This window comes from Micromys minutus (genome assembly GCF_963924665.1).
Source record: "Micromys minutus genome assembly, chromosome: 16".
In the NCBI taxonomy this organism is placed as follows: Eukaryota; Metazoa; Chordata; class Mammalia; order Rodentia; family Muridae; genus Micromys; species Micromys minutus.
Window position 1 is genome coordinate 38,170,618 of NC_137985.1, and position 27,346 is coordinate 38,197,963.

The 27,346-nt window shown below is 43.5% G+C and overlaps 3 protein-coding genes across 6 annotated transcripts in view; 1 reads left to right on the forward strand and 2 right to left on the reverse strand.

The window, feature by feature from the left end:
- The window catches only part of UBE4A (ubiquitination factor E4A), a 37,281-nt gene extending 32,877 nt beyond the window's left edge, over positions 1–4,404 (reverse strand). For 3 of the 4 annotated variants that reach the window (XM_080930682.1, XM_080930680.1, XM_080930683.1), the window contains exons 1-2: positions 4,329–4,404; positions 2,216–2,312 (exon numbers count right to left, since the gene is read on the reverse strand). The gene's annotated coding sequence lies outside the window, so the exon portion shown is untranslated. Of the gene's footprint in view, positions 1–757; positions 784–2,215; positions 2,313–4,328 lie in introns of all 4 variants that reach the window. The other variant, XM_080930681.1, reaches the window with a different exon arrangement.
- Positions 4,405–7,591: 3,187 nt separating this feature from the next.
- CD3G (CD3 gamma subunit of T-cell receptor complex) lies at positions 7,592–16,214 on the reverse strand (the record flags this gene model as incomplete). Its single annotated transcript, XM_080930046.1, has 5 exons — positions 16,133–16,214; positions 10,106–10,333; positions 9,469–9,600; positions 8,060–8,103; positions 7,592–7,657 (listed from the first exon to the last, which is right to left on the reverse strand). The coding sequence occupies exons 1-5, from the start codon at positions 16,209–16,211 to the stop codon at positions 7,592–7,594; spliced, it is 549 nt and encodes a 182-aa protein (XP_080786172.1). The 5' UTR covers positions 16,212–16,214.
- Positions 16,215–17,904: 1,690 nt separating this feature from the next.
- Positions 17,905–22,352, forward strand: CD3D (CD3 delta subunit of T-cell receptor complex). The gene is made up of 5 exons (XM_080929708.1): positions 17,905–17,966; positions 20,902–21,120; positions 21,576–21,707; positions 22,020–22,063; positions 22,226–22,352. Exons 1-5 carry the CDS (start codon positions 17,912–17,914, stop codon positions 22,295–22,297), a joined length of 522 nt encoding a protein of 173 aa, XP_080785834.1. The 5' UTR covers positions 17,905–17,911; the 3' UTR covers positions 22,298–22,352.
- Positions 22,353–27,346: the final 4,994 nt, after the last annotated feature.

The window sequence follows — 27,346 nt, forward strand, 5'->3', positions numbered from 1 at the left end:
TCTCTCCTCCTCCTTTTTTTTCTCCTTTCTAAAAGGCAGGTTTTCATATTATGTAGGTGGGCTGAAAATTCACTATGTAGGTGGGGAGGACTTTGAACTCCTAATCCTTCTGCCTCCACCTAAGTGCTAGGATGACAAACATGCACTACCACCCCTGGCTTGACACTTGATTTAGAATACACAATCAGATTAGCTGTTAAATTTGTGGGTCTTTCATCCATATTAAGTAACCTAATTCTACTTAGAGGTTTAAAACTACAGATCTGGGACTGGAGAGGTGACTCAGTGACAAACAGCATTGGCTATCCTTCTAGAAGCCTCACGTTCAGGTCCCAGCAACCACACTCCAGTCCCAGACATTTGATGCAGGCAAAACACCAAACACATAAAATTTAAATAATTAATAGTTAAAATGGGACAGAATTTTACCACATAGCTTAGATTGACCTTGAACTTATGCTCCTCCTGTCTTGGCCTTCAGAGTGCAACGCTTACTGGCATGTATCATGTCTGACTTGTCTTTGACCCTATAGTAATTTTTACTGCTTATCTATCCTTTTATATTCAAGAAACAAATTCAATTGTGAAGTAGACTGTCTAACATGAAATAGATATACCACCTCAAAGATGAGGAAATAGGAATAGAGAGGAGAAAGAACACTTGATTTACATTTAGTTAATTCATTAGTTAGTCTGTGTGTTTTTAAGACAGGGCCTCACTGTAAAGCTGAAGCTTCCCTGGAACTTGATGACTCACCTCAAACTTATGCTGGTCCTAGAGTCCTGGAATTACAGGAGTGCATTACCATCACATGGTCTTCCCAAGGCTGGCCTTAACTTGTGAACCTTCAGTTCACTCTTTATAGAACCACATTTACAAAAGCTAATACAAGTTGGAAAAGTTACCCTTAATCACTGGAAGAAGAGAGTTTGTATCACTTCTTGGCACTTCTGAGATATTTCCATCAGTTGCTTCATGGCCTGCTATTTTTCCTGTGTAAGAGCTAAAAGCTATTTAGCCAGTGACAGCCAGCCAGGCCAGGCTCCTCTCAGGGTGGTAAAGGGCTTTCCTACTCCAGGGAAACCATGTTAGATGCTTCTTTACTGTTTTCTTTCTTTTTAAAATGTATATTTAATTGCATTTGATAAAAATTATCATATTTTTATGTTGGAATTAATAGTTCTTGAGAGGACTTTCACCTATGCAACCAGTGGATAAATTTATTTCCTTAATTCTGTACTCTTCCAGTATACAAACAAGCTAACTTTCTATTAATCTTTTCCCTGCTTATAATGGAATTTAAAAACTTCTACAACGCACTCCTGGCTGATCAACTTTGCTAGCCTCTTAGGACCCTTGAAAACAAGTTCATATCTGATTCTTTCTTCGGTGTCTGAAACGATCCTCCAAACCACAATGTTGAAGCAAATGTTCATGGTGAGTCTCAATCTTTCAAGTGATGACTCCTGAGTTGCGTGTAACCACATCATTACAAAAATCTACTTCAAAGTACAGACTTATTACATCTGGAGATGCAGCAGCAGGTCAAGCTGTCAGGCCAGACACTGTCTCTTCAGTACTCATGCATGTGTAGAATAGAGAATGAAAATAAGCCTGTTGTCACCTAGACAGCTTAACTGTCAACTTGACACAGCCTAGAGTCATCTGAGGAGAAAGCCTTGACTGAGATTGCCCAGACCAGACATTGTCTTGACTGATAATTGATGCAGGCAGGCTCAGCCCCCGTGAACATTCCTGGGCAGGTGGTTCTGGGATGTATAATAAAGCTAGCTAATGGGGTTGGAGAGATGGCTCCGTGGTTAAGAGCACTGACTACTCTTCCATAGGTCCAAGGTGGCTTGTAACCTCTTCTGGTGTGTCTGAAGACAGTGATAATATACTCATCCACATAAAATGAGTAAGTAAATCCTACACAAAAGAGAGAAGCTAGCCTAACATCAGTCAACCAGCAGCATCCCTGCAGTTCATGCTTCTACTCGCCTTAGTGATGGGCTGTGACCTGCAAGCGCACAGGAATCTTTTCCTCCTTTGAGTTGCTTTTGGTCAGAGTGGTTTATAATGACAACAGAAAGACTAGAAAGAACATTACAAACAAAACAAGGTTTTGCCTACCCCACTGAAGTCATATCTACTTAAAATCTGTACAGAGAATTTCCTTCTTTAGAAGCAAAGCTAAATCCTGTGACAACTTACAGGAAAAAAGGAGGGCCGATCGATCGCCTGCTGAGAACCTCAGTGGAGATTCCAGGTTAGACTTAGTCATTGAGCTTACACATGGAAATAAAAGGACCTAGAAAGAAAAGAAAGGTCTGTTGAAACGGACCCTTGAGATCTGGTTTGCCTTAATACTCACTTTACCTATTTTGAATGTCCCACCTTGAGTGGTGCATATACCTGTAATCCTTGCATCTGGGAGGTGGAAACAGGAGGATTTTCATGTCAAGGCCTGCCTGGGCTACACAGTGAGACTTTGACTCAGAAACAAATAAGCAAGGGGCTGAAGAAATAGCTCTTTAGGAGAGTTTACTGATCTACCAGAGGACCAGAGTCTGGATCCCAGTGCCTAAAACAGGGCAGCTCACAAATGCCCGCAACTCCAACTCCAAGGGACCTGACAACTCCCTCTGCTCTCTGTGGGCATCCACACACTCTTACAGATATACATCCATAAATAAATTCTTTAATAAGAAAGAAAGAAAGAAAGAAAGAAAGAAAGAAAGAAAGAAAGAAAGAAAGGGATGGAGGGGGGAGAGAGGGAAGAGAGAGGGAAAGAAGGAGAGAAAGAAATGGCTCAGTGGTTAAGAGCACTTGCTGCTCTTTTGTTGGACCTGAGTTTAGTTTCTAGCACCCATGTTAGGCAGCTTATAGCTTTCTGTAATTCCAGCTCTTGGGGATCCAAATACTCTCTTACTTGTGGGCATCTGTACACATATGGCATGCATATATACAGAAACACACATGTACACGTCAGTAAAACTAGAGCATTCTTTTAAAAAAGAAACAGTAATGATAATAAAAACAAATCCCTTGTTTTCCGTTGCCATGTCAAACATACCCCTCTCTTGTTAGCCTTTGGAACGGCACAACTACCAGCTGTCCCAATGTCTTTGGATCTGACTCGGTTTTAGTAAGTAATTTTACTCTATAGACCTGTTGCAAAAGTCCACATCTCTAAGAAGTGCCTACCAGTGGACACGTGATTCTCTCCGGATCTCTCCGGATTCAAGCGTTTACTTACATAGAGTGCTGCTAATCCTTTATGGCCACTATTGGCTCCTTGAGCATACAGATATTTTAAGATCATGTCTGATCCAGTTTTAAAGTAGAACTGTCTAGATTGCTAAAGCCAAGCTCTATGGATAAGGAAGGGTGAAGTTCTGTGCTAGAGCACTTAGTATGCACCAGGGCTTGGGTCCCAATTCCCTACCCCAAGCCAAACTTAAGCTGTATTAAATAGTACTCCATAAAGTCTATATTTTGGAATTTAAAAATGTTCCCAAAGTAACCTGGAAATACCTTCAGTGTTACATTAGGTGTCGTAACATTTATCTGCAAGCTAGGATCGCATCAAGTGAAGCACATATATGCCCGAAAACAAAACAGAGCACAACAAAACAAAACCGCCTCTAACAAACCCTGGCATTCCATCTTGGGCCCAATTATATCTCACTTAGTCTTCTCTCTGGGATCAAAAAAGTCAATGACATTGAGACTGAACCCATTCTTGCTCTAGGAGACAAAAATGGATCCTAAAGGGAACAACACTAAAGACAAAACTTCTGAGTTATGGTCATTCAATTTGAGAAATGTCTTCTCCGTCCAAGAAAAACTCGAGCAGAAGCCAGAACTACAGCTGCGAGGCCATCACTCGCCTTAAACGTCAACATCTTGCTACATGCGCTCTACTGGTTTGATTACTATGACTCGAACTTCATTTTGTCTTCTTGGCATCTGGCACTGTCGTTAACTCTTCATATTTTATCCTTTGGGATTCAGTAAGAGATTCGTTGGCAGGAGGGAGACCCACCCACCCCGAGCAAGTTCTAGATAAAAGAAGTCAAAAGACAGCCACAGCACGGCTTTTCTAGCAAGGACTTGGCAAAGACGAAAGAAAGGTGCAGAGCCACCGGACGCTGGAGCACCGTAAGGGTTTCCAGATTAGACAGGGTCGAAGTTCAAGAAGGTCCCAGGTCAGGCAAGCACTGGAGAACAGCAAGCATGCAGAGGCTGGACTGGCAATTGCTTAGGAGAAAACTCGGGTCGCAGTTTCAACACTCTCCTCCCGTCAAGATACCTTCCCTCTTACCAGAGCCTGAAAGGACAGGAACGACGACACCTCACAGCTACAGCGACCAAAAGGTTCTCACTTCCGACTCAGCAAGGCAACCGGAGCTGACATAATCGCTGAGCGCCGAGCCTATTGGGTCTCTACCCCGCGCCGGAAGTAGGGCGTTGCCGGTCCCCTTCCACTAATGACAGGCAAAACACAGATAAGGCGCACGCGCACGCTTGTTGGGAGCTGGTAAGGGGGCGGGCCGGAAGTGGCTTTGGGATTGGGCTAGGCGGCAGGGCGGGGCGGGGCAGGGCTGGCGATGGCTTGGTGTTTTAGAGTTTTGTGGAGTATGAAGCTGGACCTTGGAAATCCATCTCTTGAGGGCAGATACAATATTGTGGTCTCGGGCTCTGCACACAGAGTGTGGCTTTCTGCGTTTTTACGCTCCCATTTATCCTATGGTTTTTTGGAACCTTTTTAAACTCTACTTGACTTAGAAGCTGTAACAATACCAACAACGACAATGTATAAGAAGTTTTGAGCAGGTATTAGGTGCCAGGCAGTGTGCTATTTTGAGTTGGACTTAGATTTATTTATACAATGCTAACAGTATACATCCTAAAAATCTGGTTTATTCTTAGTTTTAAATTAAAAAAAAATATGAGCATTGATTGATGTTTTGCCTGCATGAGGGTGTCAGATGCCCTGGATATGAAATTACAGACAGTTGTGAGCTGCCATGTGTGTTCTGGGAATTGAATCTGAGTCCTCTGGAAGAGCAACTAGTGTTCTGAGCCATGATTTTCTCTAGCCTTGATTCTTAGTTTTAATAAGGGAAATGAAGATTAAAACTATATTGACTGAGGCATGCTGTAATTCTAGCACTTGAGATGTAGAGGCAGGAGAATTGAGTATCCAAGGGCATCCTCTGCTATCCAGTGAATTTGGGGCTAACCTAGGGTTACTTCAAACCAACCAACCAAAAACCTACCCTATTCTGAGATACCCCCTTAAAAATTATATTGGCACAGCTCAAAACTTCAGCAGGAGATTGATAACATACATGTATAGGAGTAACAAGCACTTGTTTGCTGTCCTTGGTAGTGTATATCCATATAACTTCAATGAAGTGAGATTTAGTTTAATAAAATATCTTTACAGGTTCAGATATTTTCCAACTATACCTTTTATTCCTATTTGTTCCTAATACTTTACACATTTTCAAAGTGAAGTTTATTGTTAAAGCTGAAACAAAGTTCTAACAACGACAAATAAAAAAACACAAGACAGGAGACAATGTTTCTCAGACAGGATCCCCCAAATGCAACAAAACTTATAAAATGGAATTTATCAGAAAGACTTTCACATTTCAAAAGTCGCCATTAAGAAAGTGAGGTTGGGGCAAAGATTAATATTGTATGTCATGTAAGAAGCGACTGCTTTGAGCTGAAGAGATAGCTCAATGGTTAAGAGCACTGCCTGCTTTTCCAAAGGAGACACGGTTCAAATTCCAGCTTGCACCTAGCAGCTCCCAACACTAACTCCAGTCTCAGGAATACAATGCCCTCTTCTGGTCTCCATCGGCTCTGCATGCTCCTCCTGCAAAGACAAATCTTTGGTCCAAACACCCGTATACACAAGATAAAAATAGTACAGAATAAACACTGACATGGCTATATGGAAGTAGTGGCAAATATTGTTGAAGATTCAAGATTTATAGAAACAAAAGGCTGCCATGTCAGTCGGGACGCAAAACGACACTGTCAGTTTAGAAAAGAATTTGGCAGTTTCTTTAAGAGCTAAAAGTGAATTTGCCCTATGATTTGGCAATTCTTCACTCCTAGGTTTTGACTCCAGAAAAATGAAATTATATTTGCACAAAGAGCGTTGCAAGTTTGCCCGTTGTTGTGCAAGCCTTTAATTCTAGCACTTGGGAGACAGAGGCAGATGGATCCCTGTGAGTTCAGGGCCAGCCTGGTTTAGAGAGAGAGAGAGAGAGAGAGAGAGAGAGAGAGATCCAGGACATCCATGGCTACACAGAGAAACCGAGTCTTGAAAAAAAATCAAGACCAAACAGAACATTGGGAAAGAATTCTCACTGTAGCAGTATCTACAGCAGCTCAGAGATGAAAGCATCCTTGATCCTTGACTGGGAAATGGACAAGTAGTGAATTGCCAATAAAATGGCTTCTCAGCAACAAGAAACTATATATATATATATATATATATATATATATATATATATATATATATATATATATATATATATATATATATATACTAGGAGTTCAAGGCTAGCTAGATAACAAGACCCTGCTTTAAGGGGTGAAAAACAAGCTAAAGATTCATAAAGACAATCTCACAACATAGATGAGCCCTGGAAACTCACTAAAAGACACAGCTGCTTCAAAGTATACCATCTTATGTGGAATAAAGAAAAAGAAAACTTGAAGAGACAGAGATTTGTGGATTCTTGGGGTTGAGAGTCAGCCTAAGGGCCATTAAAATGGTAGAGATATTTTTAACTTGAATTACGATGGGGCAAATTTACTAAAAACTACTGAGAACAGATAGAATCACTTAAAATTGGCAAATAGCATCATATGTTAATTATATATCACACAGGTTGCAGTCTTGAAGTTTTGCTTTATGGGTTGGGTGTTTGCCAACATGTATGTGTATCCTATGTATACCTGGTGCCTTACAAGGTCAGAAGAGGAGTTAGATCCCTGGAACTGGAATTATACACTACTGTAAGCCCCCACAGGGATGCCCTTAACTGCTGAGATATTTCGCCAGCTCAGTGCAATTTTTTTTTGGACATACAATATTGGGGGGGAGGGTCTGGGAATCGCCAAACAAGCCACTCAAACACTGATCTCAGTCAAATAGGGATGGTTTATTGCTTATCACACTGAGTGGGGGGTGGGTACCAGTGCTATCAGGTAGATTAATAGCCAAGGGCATTGCTGTAATGGGCAGGGCAGTCCTTCATCACAAAGAAAACCTATGGATGTTTGAGAGAACTTAATGAGGTAAAGAATAATTTTCAGTATCTGTGGCTTGCACACAGATGCACACAGCACACAGATGCACACAGCACACAGCACCCACACATTCTTAGGTTAAGGCAGTCAGTCCTGGTACCAGTGTCTTTAAAAAGGAGACTCCACGGTCAACTCCCCACCCTTTCTCAACCTTATTGGAAAAAGAGATTTGGCAACAGCTAGGAAGCATGGAGAGGCACTGCCCAGGATCAGTGGTGAGGAAGGCACATACTCTGAGTCCTGCTGAGTTCACTTCTTCCTCGGTTGATTTCCTTGGAGATGGCTGTACTGCTCATATTCCCGGTCCTTGAGGGGCTGAAGGAGACAGCAGCAGCATCAACTCACTGTTCTCTCTCCATCATTAATTAATGTGAATCATAGTCACTGAACATTTTTATGAGCAAAACCTTGCAATGGCTGCTTCACAGCTCTGGGAGCCAAAAATGAATGAGGAGAGGGAGACCACGTGGAGTTTCTTCCAGTGGCCCAGTCGGTACGTTCTTGAGCTTTTCCCCTTTGAGATCCTCCTTCCTGTCTCTTAGTCTTTCTCTTTATTTCTTTCCCATGCTATCCTATACAGCAACCATCCCACGGCGTGGCATGCCCCAAGTAGCTCTTGATCACTCACTACAGTAGCTCTTCAAATAGCTTGCCTCCAATCCCGAAGGCCCACCCCAACAGGCTACAGCACTGTTTTTCTCATCCCCGCTTCTTTACCTGGTAGAGCTGTTCATTTTGCAACAGAGTCTGCTTGTCTGAAGCTGCACGAAAATAGACAGAGCACATGTTCAAAGACAGAATGATAATACATTAAATTATTCACACAATAGAATTTTAAGTTGTCTAAGGATCATCTGAGCACAAGAACACAGACCACTTCCAAAAGTCAAAAGAAACCACACACCAGAATATATACTGTGCAACTCTATTTCAATGAAACTAAAATCATTTGAGGCAGGGTCTCACTATGTAACCCTTATTTGGCCTGAAACTTGATGAATAGACAACACAGACCTTAAAATCACAGAAATCCCTCTGCCCCTGGAGTGCTGGGATTAAAGGTGTGTGCCATTATGCCTGTTTCAACATTAAAACAGACTGACAGACAGGGAGGAAGACCATGGTAATTCATGCCTGTAATCTCAGTCCTTGGGAGAAACACCATGGATTTGGGTCAGCCTGAGCTACACAATGAGTTTAGACAGAGCTATCTTATGAGATCCTGTCTAACAAAACAATAACAGCAGCACCAGAAAAGGGAGAGAAAAAGAAAAAAGGCCAAATTGTAGGCCAGCAAATATGCTGGAACAATAAGAAATGTCTTTCTTTCCTATCCCTTAGAGACATAGTCATCAATCATTTACATCAGTCGTATGCACCAACTCAGTCTTCCCACTGGCTGTATTTTGATAAGAAGGCAGGCAAGGGCTTTAGTTGGTCCTATCTCTCAGCTAACGACATTCTTTTTCTTCTTGTATCTTCTAATACATAGACATGATCTCAGGGCTTCACACACGCCATGTAACACTGAGCTACACCCCAGCTTGTTTGCTTGTTTATTGAGACAGGTTCTCATGTAGCTTAGACTGACTTTGAACTCACTATGTAGTCTTGTATGACTTTGAGCTTTGAATCTTCTAGTCTCTATCAAATACTGGGATTCCATGTTTGTGACACCATGCCCAATTGTATTTAGCATGAGAGTCTGAATCCAGAGTGTGGTCAAGCTAAGCAGGTGTTCTTTTAACTGAGCCATATCTCCAGCTCCTCCTTTTGCTTTTTCAGACAGGCTCTTATGTAGACTAGGCTGGCCTCAAACTCTGTATGTAGCTGAAGATAACCTTAAATTTCCAATTCTCTAGCCCCCACACTGTGAGGGCTGGAATTGTAAGCATATGCTACTACATCTGGTTTATGTGGTTCTGAGGCATTGAACCTTAGGCATCCTGCAAATTAGGTAAGCACTTTACTAACTGAAGTATATCTCCAGGTCCCAGCCCTTTATAAATTTTAAGACAGGGTATTGCTTTGTTACCTTGGCAAGCACTGAACTAAGGGCCCTCCTGCCTCAGCTTCCTGAGTACCTAGGATTACAACCAAGTACCACCACCTCTAGCTTCTTTTACCTCTTGACTGGTGAACTCCATCCTGTCCAGCAATGAAGTATACACCAACAGCAAGGAAGAAAATGCTGATGATTTCAGCAAAGATGAAGCCAGATATGGTGCCTATATTTAGCTCAATGCAGTTCTCACACACTGTGGGGAACAAGGCACAGGTAGAGACAGACCTTTTTCAGGATGGAAGGCATTCTTGTATGTTTTTCTTCCTCCTACCCACCAGCACTAATGCCTCCCTCCTGGGCAGCAGGCTCCTCCCTCCAGTTTTCATCTTTGAGAAGTCCCGGGAAGTCTAAACAGTCCTACAATCAGGAACTAGGTGAAGAAGAAAGACCTGGCCTCCACTTTCTACCACCCTGCTTACCTCTATGTATCACATCAATTCTGGGTCCCCTCCTAACTGATTTATTTGCTGAACTGCTCTAATCCATGAGTTCCACCCAAAGGTCAAGCAGGTTGTACAGGGATATGATTCCTTAAGAATCTGTAGCTATGTTGATATAAAGCGTAGTAATCCCAGATCTAGCTACTATTCCCACCAATCACTGCTCAGCATCAATTCCCACCTCATCCTGGATGTTAAGCACACCAGAATAGTGAGTACAACTGGATTCCCAACAGACATAGTGAAGGGGTTACATACTTCTGTAATACACTTGCAGGGACTTGGACTTCTCCTTTGATCCTTGGCACTGATACATGCCTCGAGGGTCTTTGGCGTTGTTGCCCAGATTCCACGTGTTTTTAGTTATATTTGGAGGACTTATTCTGCTCCCGTCTTTAAGCCACGTGATAGCCTTGTCATTCAAGCCACAAGTCAGAAGCACAGAGCCATCTCCTCGGCTGTCATCCACTTTTACCAGACCCTTTGCTGAAAAGGGATAAGTTGTGGCTCTGTTACTGGTCTTTGTAACCAGCAGGAGGAGATCATTAGAACACTAGTTTTCCTCCCTCCCTCTCTCCCTTCCTTCCTGCCTTTCTTTTCTTTTCTTTTTTCTTTTTTTCTTTTTTTTTGGGACATGGTATAGCTGTGGCTGTCCTGAAACTCACTTTGTAGACCTGGCTGGCCTTGAGCTCACAGAGATCCTACTGCCATTGCCTTCCAGTGCTGGGATTAAAGGGCATGCACCACCACTGTTGGCTTCTCCAGCTGTTAATGTGCACACAAATCACATGTGGCTCATGCTTGAATTTCAGGTCTTTTTAGAATAATTCTCTGTGTGTGTGTGATATCTGTTATTAATACACTCCTGGCTGATGCTAATACTGCTGGTTCAGTCATATTTTGAGACATACTTAATTCCCAGGGTCCTGTTTCTACTGCAAGAACCAGATAATTCATTGCTTAGGTCTAGGAAAGCTGCCCAGGATGGGTCCTAGTAGGACATTGCTTTGGTTGATAATGGAAATGTCAGCTCCTCACCTCCTACCACCTCACCTTTTCAAAATTGTTCCCCTTCTAAATCATGAGACCGTTGCTTTTTTTTTTTTTTTTTTACAAAAATGAATGTGTGTGTGTGTGTGTGTGTGTGTGTGTGTGTGTGTGTGTGTGACACATATGTACAGTGCTCACAGAGGACAGAAGAGGATGTTGGATATCCTAGGGCTGAAGTAACAGGCAGTTGTGAGCCATCCCATGTGGATGCTAGAAACTGAATTTAGGTCCTCTGGAAGTTCTCCTCACTGCTGAGCCAGCTCCTCAGTCCCCGAGACCACTACAGGAAGCCAATCTTCTGTGGAGTTCTTCAGAATTTGAGGATAGAGAGAAAACATTTCTCTTACCTTGATTTGACTGGGTCACAATGCCTGGAAAAACAGAAGAAAAAGAAAGGATCAGATGGGCCAAGGTATTTGTGTGACCACGTAAGGTCAAGATCAAGAGAGATGCTAGGCAATGGCAAATACTGTATTGTGTTTCTTCCCTGGATGCAGTTCTACCTTTCTGGGTGAGGCCTCCCTCCCTCCCTCCCTCCCTCCCTCTCTCTCTCTCTCTCTCTCTCTCTCTCTCTCTCTCTCTCAAGATTTATCTTATTTCCAGTTGTGTGTATCTGTACAAAGACATCAGAACAAGACCATGTGTGCATGAGAGTTCATCTGCGTGCGGAGGCCAGAGGCATAAGATCCTCTGGAGCTGGGTTGCCTAGTGTAGATGCTGGTCTTACCTAGTATAGATGCCGGTCTTACCTAGTGTAGATGCTGGTCTTACCTTGTGTAGATGCTGGTCTTTCTTACCTAGTGTAGATGCTGGTCTTACCTAGTATAGATGCTGGTCTTACCTAGTGTAGATGCTGGTCTATACCAACTCTTTTGCAGAGGAGCCAAACTCTGGGCCTCTGCAAGAGTAGTTTGTGTTTTAAACACTTAACATCTCTCTAACCCTTTGGGATATCATGAGGGATGGATGTAGCTTTGCTGTTTGTAGTAGACTCTTGGCAACCCTGATTTTATGCTAAGGAGATGATTTGGAATGAGGCTGGTCAAGTTACTAAGATCAGTGGTTCTCAATCTCCCTAGTGCTCTGATCTTTTAATATAGTTCTTTATGTTGTGGTGACCCCCGGCCATAACATTCAGAGTATCTGATATGTGACGCCTGAAAAAGGGTTGTTTGACCCCCCCCAAGGGCTTACAACTGTTTGTTGTAAGGTTGTTTACAGGTACCAGGTATTCATACATATACACATATGCACACAATACATATATACATGTACAAGCTATCATATACATAAAATAATTTTTTTGATTTTGGCTTTTCTGAGACAGAGTTTGTGTGTGTGTGTGTGTGTGTGTAGCTCTTAGACTAGGCTGGCCTCAAACTCACAGAGATCCTCCTAAGAGCTCAGATTAAAGACATACATCACCACTGCCAGGCTCACATAAAACAAATCTTTAAAATAATAATGTATTTGTTAATTGTGTTCATTTACCTGTCCACTTCTGTAACAATTCATCTGGCAAATTAAGCTCTTCCCATGTTCTAGGCACTGTGCTGGTATCATTCATGGACAGCATCAGCCTGCAGAAGTTTTAAGTTAAAGCGTCCAACTATTTCTGTCATACTTGGACTAATGGCTAGCTCCCCATCACTAACATCCAGCCATACCACTTCCCTATCCTCTTCCAAATCTGTGTCTTTAATTATATTTTTTTCTCACCCAAACTGCCTTTCCCTATCTGGCAAGATTCTATTTGTTCTTCAAAGATAGCCAAATGTCCTTTTTTTCTATACTACTAAGCTTTCTACTTAAGCAGAATCAATTTTTTCTCTTCTCTTCTCCTCCCCCTCTTCTCTTCTTCCTCCTCTCTCTCTCTCACTCTCACTCTCTCTCCCTCCCCCATCTCTCTTATTTCTTATATCCTGGTTGTCCTGGAACTCAATATGTAGACCAAGCTGGCTATCAACTTTCAGAGATCTGTATATCTTTCCTCCTAAGTGTTGGGACCAAAGGTGTGCACCACCATGCTCAGCCTCTCTGTCATATTTATGTGAGTTTAAATTCTTAAGGCAGCCATCCCCGGACCTCCCCCATGGACAGTCTACCTTCTGATGATTCAGCCTTAACTTTATCTTACTACCTGTAGTAAGGCCCATACAACTACCACCATAGCAAAAAGACACACCACTACATTCCACAAAGGGGGGCAGCCATATTGGAATTGCTTTTGTAATGCTTCCACCTTCAGACGGCCCAACCTCAGTTGACTACCTTGCTACCCAAAGCAAGAGCCAGAAAACTGTTCCTCCAAAACCTTTGAGTATATTATGCCCATGTTTGAACACCAATTTGTGATGCTAGCTTTTCCTGGAGAGGTGAGAACATCCCTTCACTTTAGGTAGGCCACTGACATGGATCAAAGCAATAATTCCACTGAAGTCCAGCTTAATGAATCAATGGATTTAGTTGGCTTGTTTACAGAGAAAGGGTGAGGGATTATTTGCAGGAATGTGGGCAGCCTCAAAACAGCTTAATCACTGCAAAGTTCCACCCCATTACAGATGACAAACTTACAAAGACTGTATCATGGAGTCTTCTATTATCTTTCATATGCATTTGTATGAACACCACAGTTAATAACAACTTCAATATCCTAATCCTCCAGATAAATAGTTCTCAACATGTTCTCTTCTGTAAAGGCCAGAAAAGAGCATCCAAATCTCCTGGAAATGGAATTACAGACATTTGTGAGTCACCTTGTGGGTGCTAGGACTTGAACCTGAGTCTTCTGCAAAAGCGCTAAGTGCTCTTAAATGCTGAGCCATCTTTCTGTTCCCCAAACGATTGCTTTTACTAGCACTTATCTCTAATTATCTGGCTGTTAAGTAAAAGAACAAGGAGACACTTCGTTCTACTTAGAGTCAGTAGGAAAAGATGGTGCAGTGGCAACATTGCTGATGTTTGGATATCTGACTGTGCTCTCTTGACAGACTCAAGAGCCCTGGTGCTCAAATATCCCACTGCCTGGTGTGTGGATTGAGTTCAGAGGGCAGTCGAGTCCAAGTGCTCACAGCTTACTACTGCTGAGGACTGGGACTCCAGGCTTAGCCTTTCTGTTGCTCAACTGTTTCCAGAAGCCTCCCTCTGGTTTTCAGAATTGCCCTCTAGTTTTCTCCATGTTCTCTCAGAGACTTCCCCACTGTCGCCATCTTCTTCAAGTCTCCTATCCGACTGTCACTCATGGAATTTCCAGGCTCATGCCTCTCCCCTCCTTGTTTTGAGAGCAGTGGTGCTGTTGTTGCCCTGTCCTTCCATTTCCTGTCTGATTGCAAGCCTGCCCAAGGCAAGAGCCCCTGACCCTACTTTCTGTTTCTCTTCCAAGTGCCCTTGACTCCACCCCCAGCTCCCCTTCCAGCAGCACCTGCTTCAGACCTTTGTTCTATGTATCGTCTGTCATCTCCTTTAGCTAAAGAACAGGTTTACCCATTTTTAAATTCTTAGACTATTTCTCTCTTACTCTATCTCTTCTCGCTCAGATTCCTCCCACTCATCCTTCATGGTCCTTCCCCCCCATGTCTGGCGTCCACTCACACCATGCTACTGAAGCCGTTCTAATCACCCACGAGCTTCATTTACCATATTCCACAAATCTAAAATTTAAACATATGCTTATCTTAGTGGATTATGTTCAACATTTTATACCCTGGGTTTTGTTGTTGTTGTTGTTGTTGTTTTAAGTCAGAGTTCTAGGCTGCTAGAATTTGGTGTACAGCCCAGGTTGCCCTGGAACTTCTGATCTTCCTGCCTCTGACTCCAGAGTACTGAGGTTAGATGCTAGTATACCCAGCAAACATTTCACATGCTCACTCCTTTTGTTCACGACACATCACAAAATAGTTTTGTAGTTTCAAGAATTTGCCTTTAGTTGGGTGTGGTGGTTTGGCCTATAACACAAATCCTGGGAGACTCAGGCAAATGGACTGCCCACGAGTTGGAGGCCAACCTGGGCTATACAGTAAGAGGCTGTTCGAAAGGAGAGGAGGGAAGAACACTGTGATGAAACTGTAGGTAAACGTGCTTGCTGCCAAGCTCGGTGACGTGAGTTTGATTGTAGGCCCCACATAGTGGAAGGAGAAAACCAGCTCCTTCAGGTTGTCCTCTGTCTTCCACATATGCACCAAGGCATGCACATACACTCTCGCACTCAAACAGGAAACAGACAAAATAATACATACAAAATATTTTTCACCTTAGCTTCTCCCAGGGTACCTAGGAGTCGGCCCAATTCACCTCCTCCTTGTTGGCTATTTCAAACAGGCATTCCTGTGCTGTACCTTGGACTCGGCATGTCAGCATTGAAACTGACCTCTCCAGACTCCACACTCTTGAGAACAGAAAACGTCTTTGTTCATCTTTTTACTCTGGAGTCTCAGATATCTGGATCTCACCAGGCTTGTTAAGCAGCCAAGCAGCGTTGTAGACAAATGTTCCACAGGCCGACTGTATACACCCTTTCCCCCAATTTCCTTATCTTGGTGCTCTCTCTCTCTCTCTCTCTCTCTCTCTCTCTCTCTCTCTCTCTCTCTCTCTCTCTTCTGTGTGTGTGTTTGTGTGTGTGTGAGAGGTGTGTGTGTGTGTGTGTGTGTGTGTGTGTGTGTGTGAGAGAGAGAGAGAGAGAGAGAGAGAGAGAGAGAGAGAGAGAGAGAAAGCCAGAGGTCAAACTTCAGTGTCATTTCTAACCTGTTCCTTTCAGAGTATGTGTGTGTGTGTGTGTGTGTGTGTGTGTGTGTGTGTGTGTGCTGTCAAAAAGACCTGATTTCTCCAGGCTGCCTGGCCTACAAGACAGCCCAGGAATCTATCATCAGCCTATGCCTTCCTACCACTGAGGTGATAAGAACGTGCCACACGCTCTCATTTACAGTGGGTTCTAGGGACTGAACTCTTGCATAGCAAACATCTTACTGCCTAAGCCGCTTCTCCAGCAACACCGGCTCACCAGCTCTTTTCAGCTACTTTCGAGCCTAAGATGGCGGCATTGAAATTCTCCAGCCAGTGTAGCCTTCTGGACCCTGTGCTTTTTTTCCAGCACTGGCCAGGTGGAGGCATCATTTTTCCCTTTCCTTCTTTGAATTCTAAGGTGACAGGTGAAGAGAGCTCAAGGTTAATAAGGATTCCCATACCCTGCCTCCCTGCTTATGCCTTCTTCTCATGAGACTTCCCAGTGTGGTCAGACACTCTTACTTTGAAGTAAACTCTTACCTTGAAGAAGAGAGATCACCAGGAAGAGGCCAGGTAAGACCTTCCCTTGCTCCATGTCGGTCTCTTTGCTTCTTCAGTAGAAGTGTCAAGAGTCCCTTAGCAGCCGGCTACCCAGCCACCCAGCCACCCAGCCAGCAGCCAGCCAGTGTGGCAGCTAGCCTGGCCCCGCCCAGCATCCGTTGAGCTGGGTCTCTGAGTAGAGGCAATACCAGGTGTCCCCACCCTCTACTGGAGAGCGTGGGCAGCAGAGGCCCCAGCAGGGGTGCTGATGCCCTGTCATAGCTCTTGTTTTCTCTTGTCATTAAGGCTTGCAGGATAGCAGGTGGTGGGGAGCGAGTGCAGGTTCTAATTCCCACTTGGAAACCCCTTCGCCCCTAGAACCTCTCTCTCTATATATAGGCATAATGGGTTGAAGACTTCTCTGAGCCTTTTTCTTCATGACAGTGACAAATGTCCCTGCCTGTAGTTCTTGCTAGGACTGGATTTGTCACTTGATTCTAGAACTCGGGGATTTAGGCAGGACTTTTAGGCATATGGGACTGAAGTTCTGAATGGAAAAGCATCTTAGAGTAGACCTTCCTTAAGAGACTTTTGTCACTGTTCTTTTGAGAACATCAAAGTGATACCCACCTGGAAGAGGACATCCCAATAGACAACTAACTTATTTCTTGGTGCATGGCCCTGGGCTAGTTCCAGGGTCTTAGGCTATTGTCTTCTTTAGCCAGTCAATGCACAATAGAAATCCACAGAAAACCTATGCGACACCAGGCATGATTTTGTCCCCAGACAGATGACCTTCTTGACTATAGCAGTGTGGAAAGTCAGATCCTCATGACCCATTGTAGAAAAAGTCTAATGTCTCCTGTGGAGGCTCAGTTCTACAAGTGAGTGGATTATATTGTTAAGAAGACTCTCAGACTGAGAAGGCTTGCTGTGGCAGGCACCATGCAAACACTCCTACCCAAGTCCTTAGAGTGATGCTGAGGGAGACAAGCTCTGAGACACTCCATGCGTGGTGCCATGGATACTGTGTGCTGGACCTAGGATTCAGACATCTGGCTGAGGGGTTCTGAAATCCCTCTTCTCACTGGCTAGAAGCAGCTTGATATGGTGTCCCAGAGTGTCCCGTGAAGGGTCCTGAGACTCACCAGAAATGAGAGGAACTGCTAATGTGGCTTGTGTAATGGGCTCATAGCTTCTCTGAAGAGACGATCTGAAGAGGTGGCGCTTCCTTGTTTGTGAGTAAATGTAGCTGTGTTGTCAATAGGAAGCCCCAAATATTCTTTCTTTCTTTCTTTCTTTCTTTTTCTTTCTTTCTTTCTTTCTTTCTTTCTTTCTTTCTTTCTCTCTCTCTCTCTCTCTCTCTCTCTCTCTCTCTCTCTCTCTCTTTCTTTCCTTTAACCAGTAACTATTGTTATTTGTTAATTATTACTTGGAAAGTCTATTCTAAACTCCCTTACACCTCCTAGAATTCAGAATGAACTTTTTTCATAGTCTCTGCTCTGCCTCATCCCAAACTCTCTGCTTCAGGAAGAGCAGTTTGCACCTGTTTGTGTCTTTCCCCACCCCCAGCCCACTCTTGCCTTGCCAGCCTTACATCATCAAAGGCGGAAGGTAGAGAGGCAGATTTCTTCTAGTTTCTCCCCCACTCTTCCTTTTTCTGAATACCTATGAGTCTGTTGGCGGAGGGTAGTGCTTGCCCTGGCTGATCGTCCCGTGGCTTGCCTCTATTTGTTGGATGAGTTCTTCTGGAAAATGGAACACAATGGGATTCTGGCTTGTCTGATACTGGCTACTGTTCTCTCCCAAGGTAAGTGAGGCATCTTCAGTTGTGCGGAGGACGGACCCAAGAAGGGCATTGGAAAGTGCATCTCAATTTACCAGCCTGGGGAGGATAGACGGGCGAGGCTAGGGTATAGAAAACAAGTATTTGGCTTTTGATCTACTCCAGTCAAGGCTCATATTGGTCTTGATGGTGTCTCCAAATGCCTTGGACCAGACATTTATACAAAATGGTTCCATATTGCATGTTTCTAGACCTCGGACTAGTAAAGGAAGAAGTTATACCCCTTGCACAGTCTAAGGCAAATGGCCTCTTGGAGTAGAATTCTTGGTCTTGTGACCACCCGGAGCCACAGCTCAGAATTTAGGTGGGAACTTTAAGAGAAAAGTTAGCTGTAGCTGAATGGGAAGGGTGTGGGGGGTATGTTATATTAAAGTCAGTACGTACTACCTTTTTTCAGATATTTGTTTGTTTTGGCTTTTAAAACAGAGAAGTGGGCTGGGTAGATAGAGCAGGGGTAGGTCTCTAGGAGTGCAAAACACCCAAATCAAACTCACTCCAAAATAACCCTGTAAAGCCCACATCTCAGAACTCAGAGGTTCCAGGAAAACTGGGTTAAATGCTTACTCTAAGTCCTGTCCTGGCCACTGGATTTCTACTGGAAGTAACCCCAAAGAAGACAAGACCCGTCTCCTCTAGCATGCTCACATATATTTCTGCTTCAGAGGTAGGAGCAGCCATTTTGGTGTTTTCTGGAAGATGCTCTTGTGGCTCTTGTGTTCAAATCGGTGACTAAGTAATGAAGCTCAGTGACACAGAGACTCCAGGTGGGGCTGACTATAGACATGGCAGTGCCCTCTGGGCTGTGAGGATGTTCTCAGGCTGTCTGGGAAGGTTCACTGTGCTTATTTCTGGCTCACCCCCAGCCCCACCTCTCCCACAAGACTTGTATATAGAGCCTCAGGAACAGATTCGATATATATTGGTGGCTCTTTCTCCTTAAGCAAGCATGGCAAAGACAGTAAAAATTATAGGGGCACAGGAGGGACAGGAACCACTCACCCCAGAAACTAGTTGATGCCTCTCACTAGCTAAGGTTCGAGAATTTCAGCACAATTAACATTTGCTGTGAAAGCTGCCTACTCGTTACTCTTTTTCTATACAGGTATCTGACATTAAAATTAGCGGCAAGCCAGGCATAATGCCCAAGTGTATATGACCTTGGTTGAGCAGGGCCTCATTCCTCTCTAGAACATTTTCCTAAGACCCTAACAAATAAGACTACTTACTTTGTTTACCGTGAATATATCCTGCCTCTGGCAACCCCAACTCTAAACATTTGTTCGGCCAATTGTAATCCTGTTTGATGCCCATACCAACCACTCTGTGAACTCATTTAGGTATCTTAGTAACTCTGGGGATAAGAAATTCAAAACCCACCAGAAAGGCGTATACAGCTGTTGTAAAGGCAATGGTGCATCTCTCCCTGGGAATCCCTTCTGGACTGCCTCTCTTAACACTCATGCTTAAAATCTATATTAAAATATCCTTACATTAATATAATATAAAAAATTATATTAGGATAAACCCAGTTCATCTTAAAGTTTTCTGTTCAAGGAGAAGCTCTAGGTTTTAAATTTTCTCAAAGGTTAAAGAAACTCCTCAGGCTATTGCTGGTGACAGTATCTGTGTCCCAGCTGCCTCTGGCACTACCAAACTACTTTTTTTTTTTTTTTTTTTGAGATGGAAATCTCACTCAAACTGTAGCCCAGGCTGTCTTGAAACTCATTACATAGCTTAGGTTGTCCTTGATACTTCAGGCCTTCTCCTGTCTCAGCCTCCCAAATGATCAGATTCCAGATGCAAGTCACTGTGTCAATATGCATATACATATATGTGTGTACATATATACATACAGCTCTGGAGCTAGAATCTAGGGCATTTCATATGTCTCTACCATTGGGCTATGCTCCTAGAGACTCTTCTTACATGGAATTTACCCTCGGAAATCTGGATCACTGGGCTGGTAATTCACTACAGCTCCTCTCTGCCACAGGGGTCATTGGCTCTGGAAAACACTTTCATAGTGAGCATCTCATTACTCCGGCAGATACTGGGACAGAGACAACAGGGAAGAGGATGAGAAGTTACAGTGAGAGAGATATTGGCTAGGAAGAGGACTTAGAAGCCTCTATTATAAGAGGTACAATCTCCAGGCTAAGAATATCCTCTGCCTTCTCAGGTTTCTTGGGGGACCCCAGCAGTCTAAGCGGTGGTCTAAACTTAATTTCTGGAAAGTTCTTGGATCAACACACCTTCATGGTTTTGGCTTTTGCCCCCAAATCCCTCAGGATCTGTGTCCTGGTTTGAATTCTGTTGTAATAAAATACTTTGATCAGAAGCAACTTAGGGCAGGAAAGGATTTATTTTGTTCCATCTCAATATATATACATTGTTCAGAGAGTTCAGGTCAGAAACTCAATCAGGAGCACAAAGTAGCAACCATGGAAGAATGCTCTTCCTGGCTCCTTATCTAGCTCCTTTGCTTATACTGTTTTCCTATAGCCCAGACCCACCTGCCAGGGAATGTTGCCACCCACAGTGGGCTGGGCTCCTCCTGCATCAATTAAGACAATTAAAACAGTCTCTTATGTACATGGCCATAGGGCCTATCTAATGTAGGTGATCCCTCAATCAGAGACTCTCTTTAGGGTGACTCTAGGCCGACAGTTAAAGCTAATTTAGATAATCTGTTTTCTACTTGGACTGCATCCCCATGTCCTCCACAAACCTATATAGTTCCTGGAGAACTTCCTGAAGTCTCCCTCTGGTTGCTTCTGCTCCTTTAACTAGGCATCATATTCTTTACTACACAAATGGTCCATGAGTATGCATTTCAGCACAACAATGAGCTGCCTAAGCTCCAGAGAGCTGCCTCTGACTATGACGTCTTCCCTCTCAGGGAGCCTCTTCAAGATAACAGTGACCGAATACGAAGACAAAGTATTTGTGAAATGCAATACCAGCATCATGCACCTAGATGGAACAGTGGAAAAATGGTTTGCAAAAAATAAAACACTCAACTTGGGCAAAGGCATCCTGGACCCACGAGGGCTGTACATGTGTAATGGGACAGAAGAACTGGCGAAGAAGGTGTCTACTGTACAAGTATATTACCGAAGTATGTGCTCCTGAACCCACTGGGATGGAATCATGGGCCCTGTGCATGTGGGGACATTCTGGCTCAAAGCAAACTGGGGTGAACCAGCTTACAAAGGACACTTGTGGTGGTTTGAATCAGATGTGTGTGTGTGTGTGTGTGTGTGTGTGTGCTTCAGAATTGGGAAGAGTTTAACTAAGTAAGACAGAGCATCAAGGGCCTGACTTGTTACTGCTGGCCCGGAGAGGAGCCTAGTTCACTCTTGAGGTAAAGTCCATCAAAGCTGAAGTGTGTCATGTCTCTCTTCAGCAATTCCTTGGGGTAAGGGCGGAGATGGAAGTAACAAAGTCTTTACAGTCTCACTGAAGTGTGGGTGGGGTCTTGGAATGGGGCGGTGGTGGGGAGAGCCTAGGGTCTTTCTAGGATTAGAGATGGTTCCCTGACCTTGAACACTCTCTTCCTCCTCCCCCCAACAGTGTGCCAGAACTGTGTGGAGCTGGACTCAGCCACCATGGCTGGTGTCATCATCACCGATCTCATCGCTACTCTGCTCCTGGCTTTGGGAGTCTACTGTTTTGCAGGACATGAGACAGGAAGGCTTTCTGGGGGTTAGTGGAAGGGTTCCCTCTCTCTCCCCTTTGCCCCCCACTAACCACCCTTTCTCTCTTTCTGTGTGTGTTTATGTGCATGCTCATAAACTGGCTGAAAGATGGGGATGGTGGTAGGGCTGGCATCATCTGGAAGTTTCTCTGACAATGTCTTGGGGACTCAGTCAGACTACAAGGCGTTGGGACGCTCATGAAGACTTCCGAGGGTAAAGAGGCATGACTGGCTTCAGAGCCTAGTCACCCCTGCAGTGTTCATAGGTCTCAATGTCTCATCTTCCCTAGCTCCCAATGACTCTCTATTCTTGCTTCTAGCTGCTGACATTCAAGCCCTGCTGAAGAATGAGCAGCTGTATCAGGTAAGCCCTGAGGGAGGCCGCAAGAAAGGAGTAGAGACTAAGAGACCTGACAGTAGGGGTTTCCAAGATGTGTGGGAGTCCTGAGGGTAGGGAGGAGGAGGAGGATTCGGCTTATCCCTGGATGTCTGGAGAAGAGTTCAGATGTGATTTTTCTTATCTCAGCCTCTTCGAGATCGCGATGATGCCCAGTACAGCCGTCTCGGAGGGAACTGGCCCCGGAACAAAAGATCTTGAGACAGAGGTTTCTCAGACTGCCATATCAACAGCGCCTCCCCCTGCCCATCCCCCACCCCGTGCTCAACCAATAAAGATGTGGTTCAGTCAGCAGGCATGACTTTTTCCAAAGGATGGGTTGAGAGTTGTCCTAGCTTGGTTGAGTTCTGCCCACCTGTGGCCTCCCTTCAGCCTTTCCTCTTTCCTCAGACCCAGACAGGCAGTACGAGGGACAACTCCTCATACTGGCCCCTTGGTATTTCTAACTGTGCGGGTTTCCTGTGGGGAGGGTCAGCCCAGCCGCTCTCCTTCACTGCCTGTTGGTTCCAGACCCTATCATAACAACTTTCGGGGTTTTGCTGCCTTACCACACAGCCCGGAGCAGGCTGTGGTGTTTAGAAGCTGAGCCACTAAGAAGTTTCCATGACATCATAAAAGGGGGTGGCAGAGCAGAGTATTGGGACTCGGTGTGTGTATGTGTGTGTGTGTGTGCGTGTGTGTGTGAGAGAGAGAGAGAGAGAGAGACAGAGAGAGAGAGACAGAGAGAGAGAGAGACAGAGAGAGACAGAGATAGATAGAGAGACAGGGCGCTGTCAAGAATTTTCTTTTCACCGCGTGGGTTCTGGGGATTGCACTGAGGTCATTAGGCTTGTGTGACTTACTCACTGACCTCATCCCCATATTAATTCAAAATAAAGAACATAATGACTTCCAGGTGTTTTGTACAGGGTTCCCTGTCTTATAAGATGCGAATTCGTTCAGCTTTGGTCTTGAACACTCAGCACCAGACCACTCAGCACCAACAACTATTGCCGGAACTGCTTGGCTCAGGCTTGAGACTCTTGTGTGCTGTGTTAGGAATTTCACTGTTCGTATTGTACATACGGAGTTTCCTGTTGTTGTAGAAACACAGTGGTTTCATATGGAGACAAAGACTTCTAACATTTTCCCATCCTTCCTCAGCATGTAAGTATCATTAGCACACCCTGGCGCTGTGTTAGAATGCTTGATTTTCAAATTGCTTTGAGTTGCTGGTTGAGTTTCAAGGAGAAATGTTACACGAATTTTTGCTTGAGATCAGGACAGAAGTTCCAACAAATTCCAAAATGACCCTAAGCATACATTGCTCTTTTGTAGTACATATTTATATTGATTAGTGTTCTCAGCATTGACAATAATAAAATTAAAAAAAAAAAATCAAAGATTGAGTTTCGTGTAGCCCCAGGTAGCCTCAAACATATTATGTAGCGAAGGATGACTTGCAGTTTTTACTTTTATAGTGTTAGAATCACAAGCACATACCACCAATTCCTGTTTTTTGCAAACGGTGTGGATCAAACACAGAACCTCATGCATAGTAGGCAAGCATTTTACCAACTGAGTTACATTCCCAGGCCTAAAAACCAAAAATATTGATCAACTCTAAAACCCACTGATGATACTGTATGCCCTTTGATATAAAATATTCAGCCAAGATTTAGTTCTTTATTCAGAAATAAATAAGCATATTCATCTTCTCTGTTAGAAAATAAAGATTTCTTAAAAAGATTTATTTTGATGTATGTGAGTACACTGTCTTCAGACACAACAGAAGAGGCATCGGATTCCATTACAGATGGTTGTGAGTCACCATGTAGTTGCTGGGAATTGAACTCAGGACCTCTGGAAGAGCAAGCAGTCAGTGCTGATAACCACTGAGCCATCTCTCCAGCCCCCAAACACTTATCTTTATTTTGAATGATGTGTTTGTGTGTTTGTGTGTGTGAGTACAATACCACTAGAGGCCACAAGAGGATGTCAGATCCTTCAGAGCTGAAGTTATAGGCGATTGTGAGTTTCTTGAAGAGGGTGCTGGGAACCAAACTCAGTACCTTTGTAAGAGCAGTAAGTGCTCTCAGTCACTGACCCAGCCCCTCATCTTCTTCCTGTAATAAATGGTAACACACATACAGACATGCCCCCAGACACACCCACACACACACCAAAGAAGTGTTTTAATTTTTGTAATTAAAAAAAAATTGCATTTGCCACACACACATGTAGAGGTCAGAGGACAACTTACAGGAGTTGATTCTTTCCTTCCACCATGTAGGTTCTGGTGGAATCTATCTTTAGAATTGGCAGTATACTTCTTTCTAAGCCCAGCCATCCTGCTAGCCCCTAAAACTGTTTTAAAATAAAAATGTAACGATTTCTTGTCAGTAAATAGTGGATTTGTATACCTATTTTATATACCTATTTATGTAGGGTTGTGTAAAATTTTCCTAAGCAAAAAGGCGTCTGTCTTGGGTAGAAAGAAAATGTAAGAAGCCCTGAAATGTTTTCTTTATCATGCCATTCAAGAAATGTATTAGTTTAATCTAGGCAGTGAAATTTATTGATCTTAAATTTGTCATGCAGTTATTGACTTTCATAATTTTGCCCCTCTCCTTATTTATTTATTTATTTATTTTTGGAGACAGGCTCTCATTATGCATCTCTGGCTGGTTTGGAACTTGCTAGGAAGTTAAAACTGGCCTTGAACTCTTCCTTTCCCTCCCTCCGAAGTATTGAAATTACTGGGATGTACTGTCACACCCAGTTTATGGTAGTAGCAGGTGGAGCCTACATAAGAGGCTGGATACTGAGGACACAACCCTCCCAAATGGGACTAGTGCCTTTACCAAAGAGGCTTCTGAATGAGTGCTTTTCTCTTCGGCCATGTAACCTCCAGCTCTTTCCAGTCCCTTGTGTTTTGAAGTTGGAGCAACTATTTCCAGCCCTGATAGGTGCAAAGTGTTCTCCCTATCCTGTCAAGTGCATTTGCTTAGTCTTCAGCTGAAGATAGGAGTGGCTCCTCTTCAGGTCTTTAAACTCCTATGCTCTCCTAAAACATTCTTGCTGCCCTCTGAATCCCTCTGACTCTACAGCCTGCTCTCTTTGTGGGCTGGCATTCCTTGAAGAAGCTGCATCTGTGTTAAAGATTCTAAAGTCAGATTAGAGCTCTCGTGGTTGTGGAACGTTGGAATGCTGCAGATGCAGAACTAGCACCACACTTATCTTGGGCCATCAGTGGTCTAGAAGCTTCCACTGAGCCTGAGAAAGTCATCAGATTGGATCCGAAAGCTAGAGATTCTTTGTTGTAATTTGCCTACCTGCTGTTCCCACCAATGCATGCATTTAGGAGTTTATTTTATGACTACAAAGAAGTAATAATGACTGACAAGGGCTTGGTGGATACGCATGCACGCAAGTGTGAGAGCCTGAGTTCAAATCCTCAGCACCCATTTGAAAGGCTGAGAATGGGGGTTGGGGACTTAGCTCAGTGGTAGAGTGCTTGCCTAGCAAAGAAAGACCCTGGGTTCCATCCTAAGCCCCCCCCCCCCCCCCCGTGGGGGGGAGAGGAAGTGCTCACAATTTCTTATCTCTGAGTCTTCAGGCCACTGGTTCAGTTTAGCAGGGGTCTTAGTTGGGGCTTTATTACTGTGAAGAGACACCATGACCAGGGTAACTCTTATAAAAGAAATCATTTAACTGGGGCTCTGGCTTACAGTTTCAGAGGTTCAGTCCATTGTCATCATGGTGGGAAGTATGGCAGTGTACAGGCAGATATGGTGCTGGAAGAGCCTAGAGTTCTACATCTTGATCCAAAGGCAGTAAATAGCAGGACACTATCTTTTGCCCCAGTGGAGCTTGAACATAGGACATTAAAGCCCACCCACCACAGTCAGGCACTTTCTCCAACAAGGCCACACTTACTCTAACAAAGCCACACCTCCTAACAGTGACACTTTTCATGGACCTGAGCATATCCAAACCACCACAGTAGGGATTCAAATATCTTTGGGTGTGAATAATATTAAACTTGTTTTATTTTGTCCTATCTGATTGAAAAGCTGGCTCTAGAGTTGGGTTATGACTTTCCTTTCTTGAGACTCAAGCATGGTTATTTAAATTTTCTCTCTGACCTATGTCAGGGAAGCCACATGATTTTGTGACAAGGAAAAGAGAACAAAGCAGAATAGCCCAAAGAGTTTGATTACTGGTTTCATTTAACTGCCTAAGATATAAACTTTTCCTAAGATATAAACTTTATCTCAAGATTTGTAAGAATATTATATGGACTTTCTACACCTCAAGATTTGTGTGTTTATTATATATGGTTAAAAGTCTGTAAAATCTGTAACAAAAAAGTTAATTAAAATTTATAATACAGGGAGTTGACAGTTAAAAGTGTATAGCTACTAATCTTAAAGGAACCATGTTGCACAATGGTATCTTTGGGATATAAGCAACATGTGGCTTGCTGCGTCTTAACTGCTGTCCCCCATTGGGATGGAGGCTGCCACATGGCTGGCAGCCATATTTGTTAGGATTGGAGAGGGTGCATGACATGTAACTTCACCACCATCTTGACTAAGGCGACCACGTGATATAACCCAATCAAGGAGGGAACAACAGGTTTCTAAGATATTTTGGGTTAGGATGGCTTTTTGTATGATAATTCTTGTCCTGAGGGGCTGGAGAGATGGCTCAGAGATTAAGAGCACTGACTGTTCTTCTAGAGGTCCTGAGTTCAAATCCCAGAAACCACATGGTGACTCACAACCATCTGTAATAAGATTTGATGCCCTCTTCTGGTGTGTCTGAAGGCAGCTACAGTGTACTTATATATAATAAATAAATAAATCTTAAAAAATTCTTGTCCTGAAAACAAAATTATTAAAAACAAGGTTAATAAAACATAGGATTAAAAACAATGCTTTTTAAATAAGGTATTAAAGCTGTACCTACATGTGTTCTGTATACCATAATGTACCTCCTGCTGGCAGCCAAACTTTGTAACATAAGAGTCATCCAAGTGGTAATTGTTTAAAAAGTATGATGAGGTCATTGAGAGCAGCTGAGGCTTGGCACTGTTTATAAAATGTGTTACATCATCATGTCTTTTATTAATATATAATCTTAGGAAATAAAAGGCTAAAGAGTTAGGTCCACAGCTGTAAGTACTAAACATTAAACATTAGAAACTTGGATATTCCTACCTATGATAAAACAAGACAATGAGTAAGCAGTCTGGCAAAGAGCCCA

What these genes read in the sequence shown, in the direction of transcription:
- CD3D (XM_080929708.1), top strand. Translation starts at nt 17,912, where the DNA reads ATGGAACACAATGGGATTCTGGCTTGTCTGATACTGGCTACTGTTCTC. An exon ending in GGCTACTGTTCTCTCCCAAG is followed by an intron (nt 17,967 to 20,901) that starts GTAAGTGAGGCA and finishes CTTCCCTCTCAG; the next exon opens with GGAGCCTCTTCAAGATAACA. An exon ending in AGAATGAGCAGCTGTATCAG is followed by an intron (nt 22,064 to 22,225) that starts GTAAGCCCTGAG and finishes TTCTTATCTCAG; the next exon opens with CCTCTTCGAGATCGCGATGA.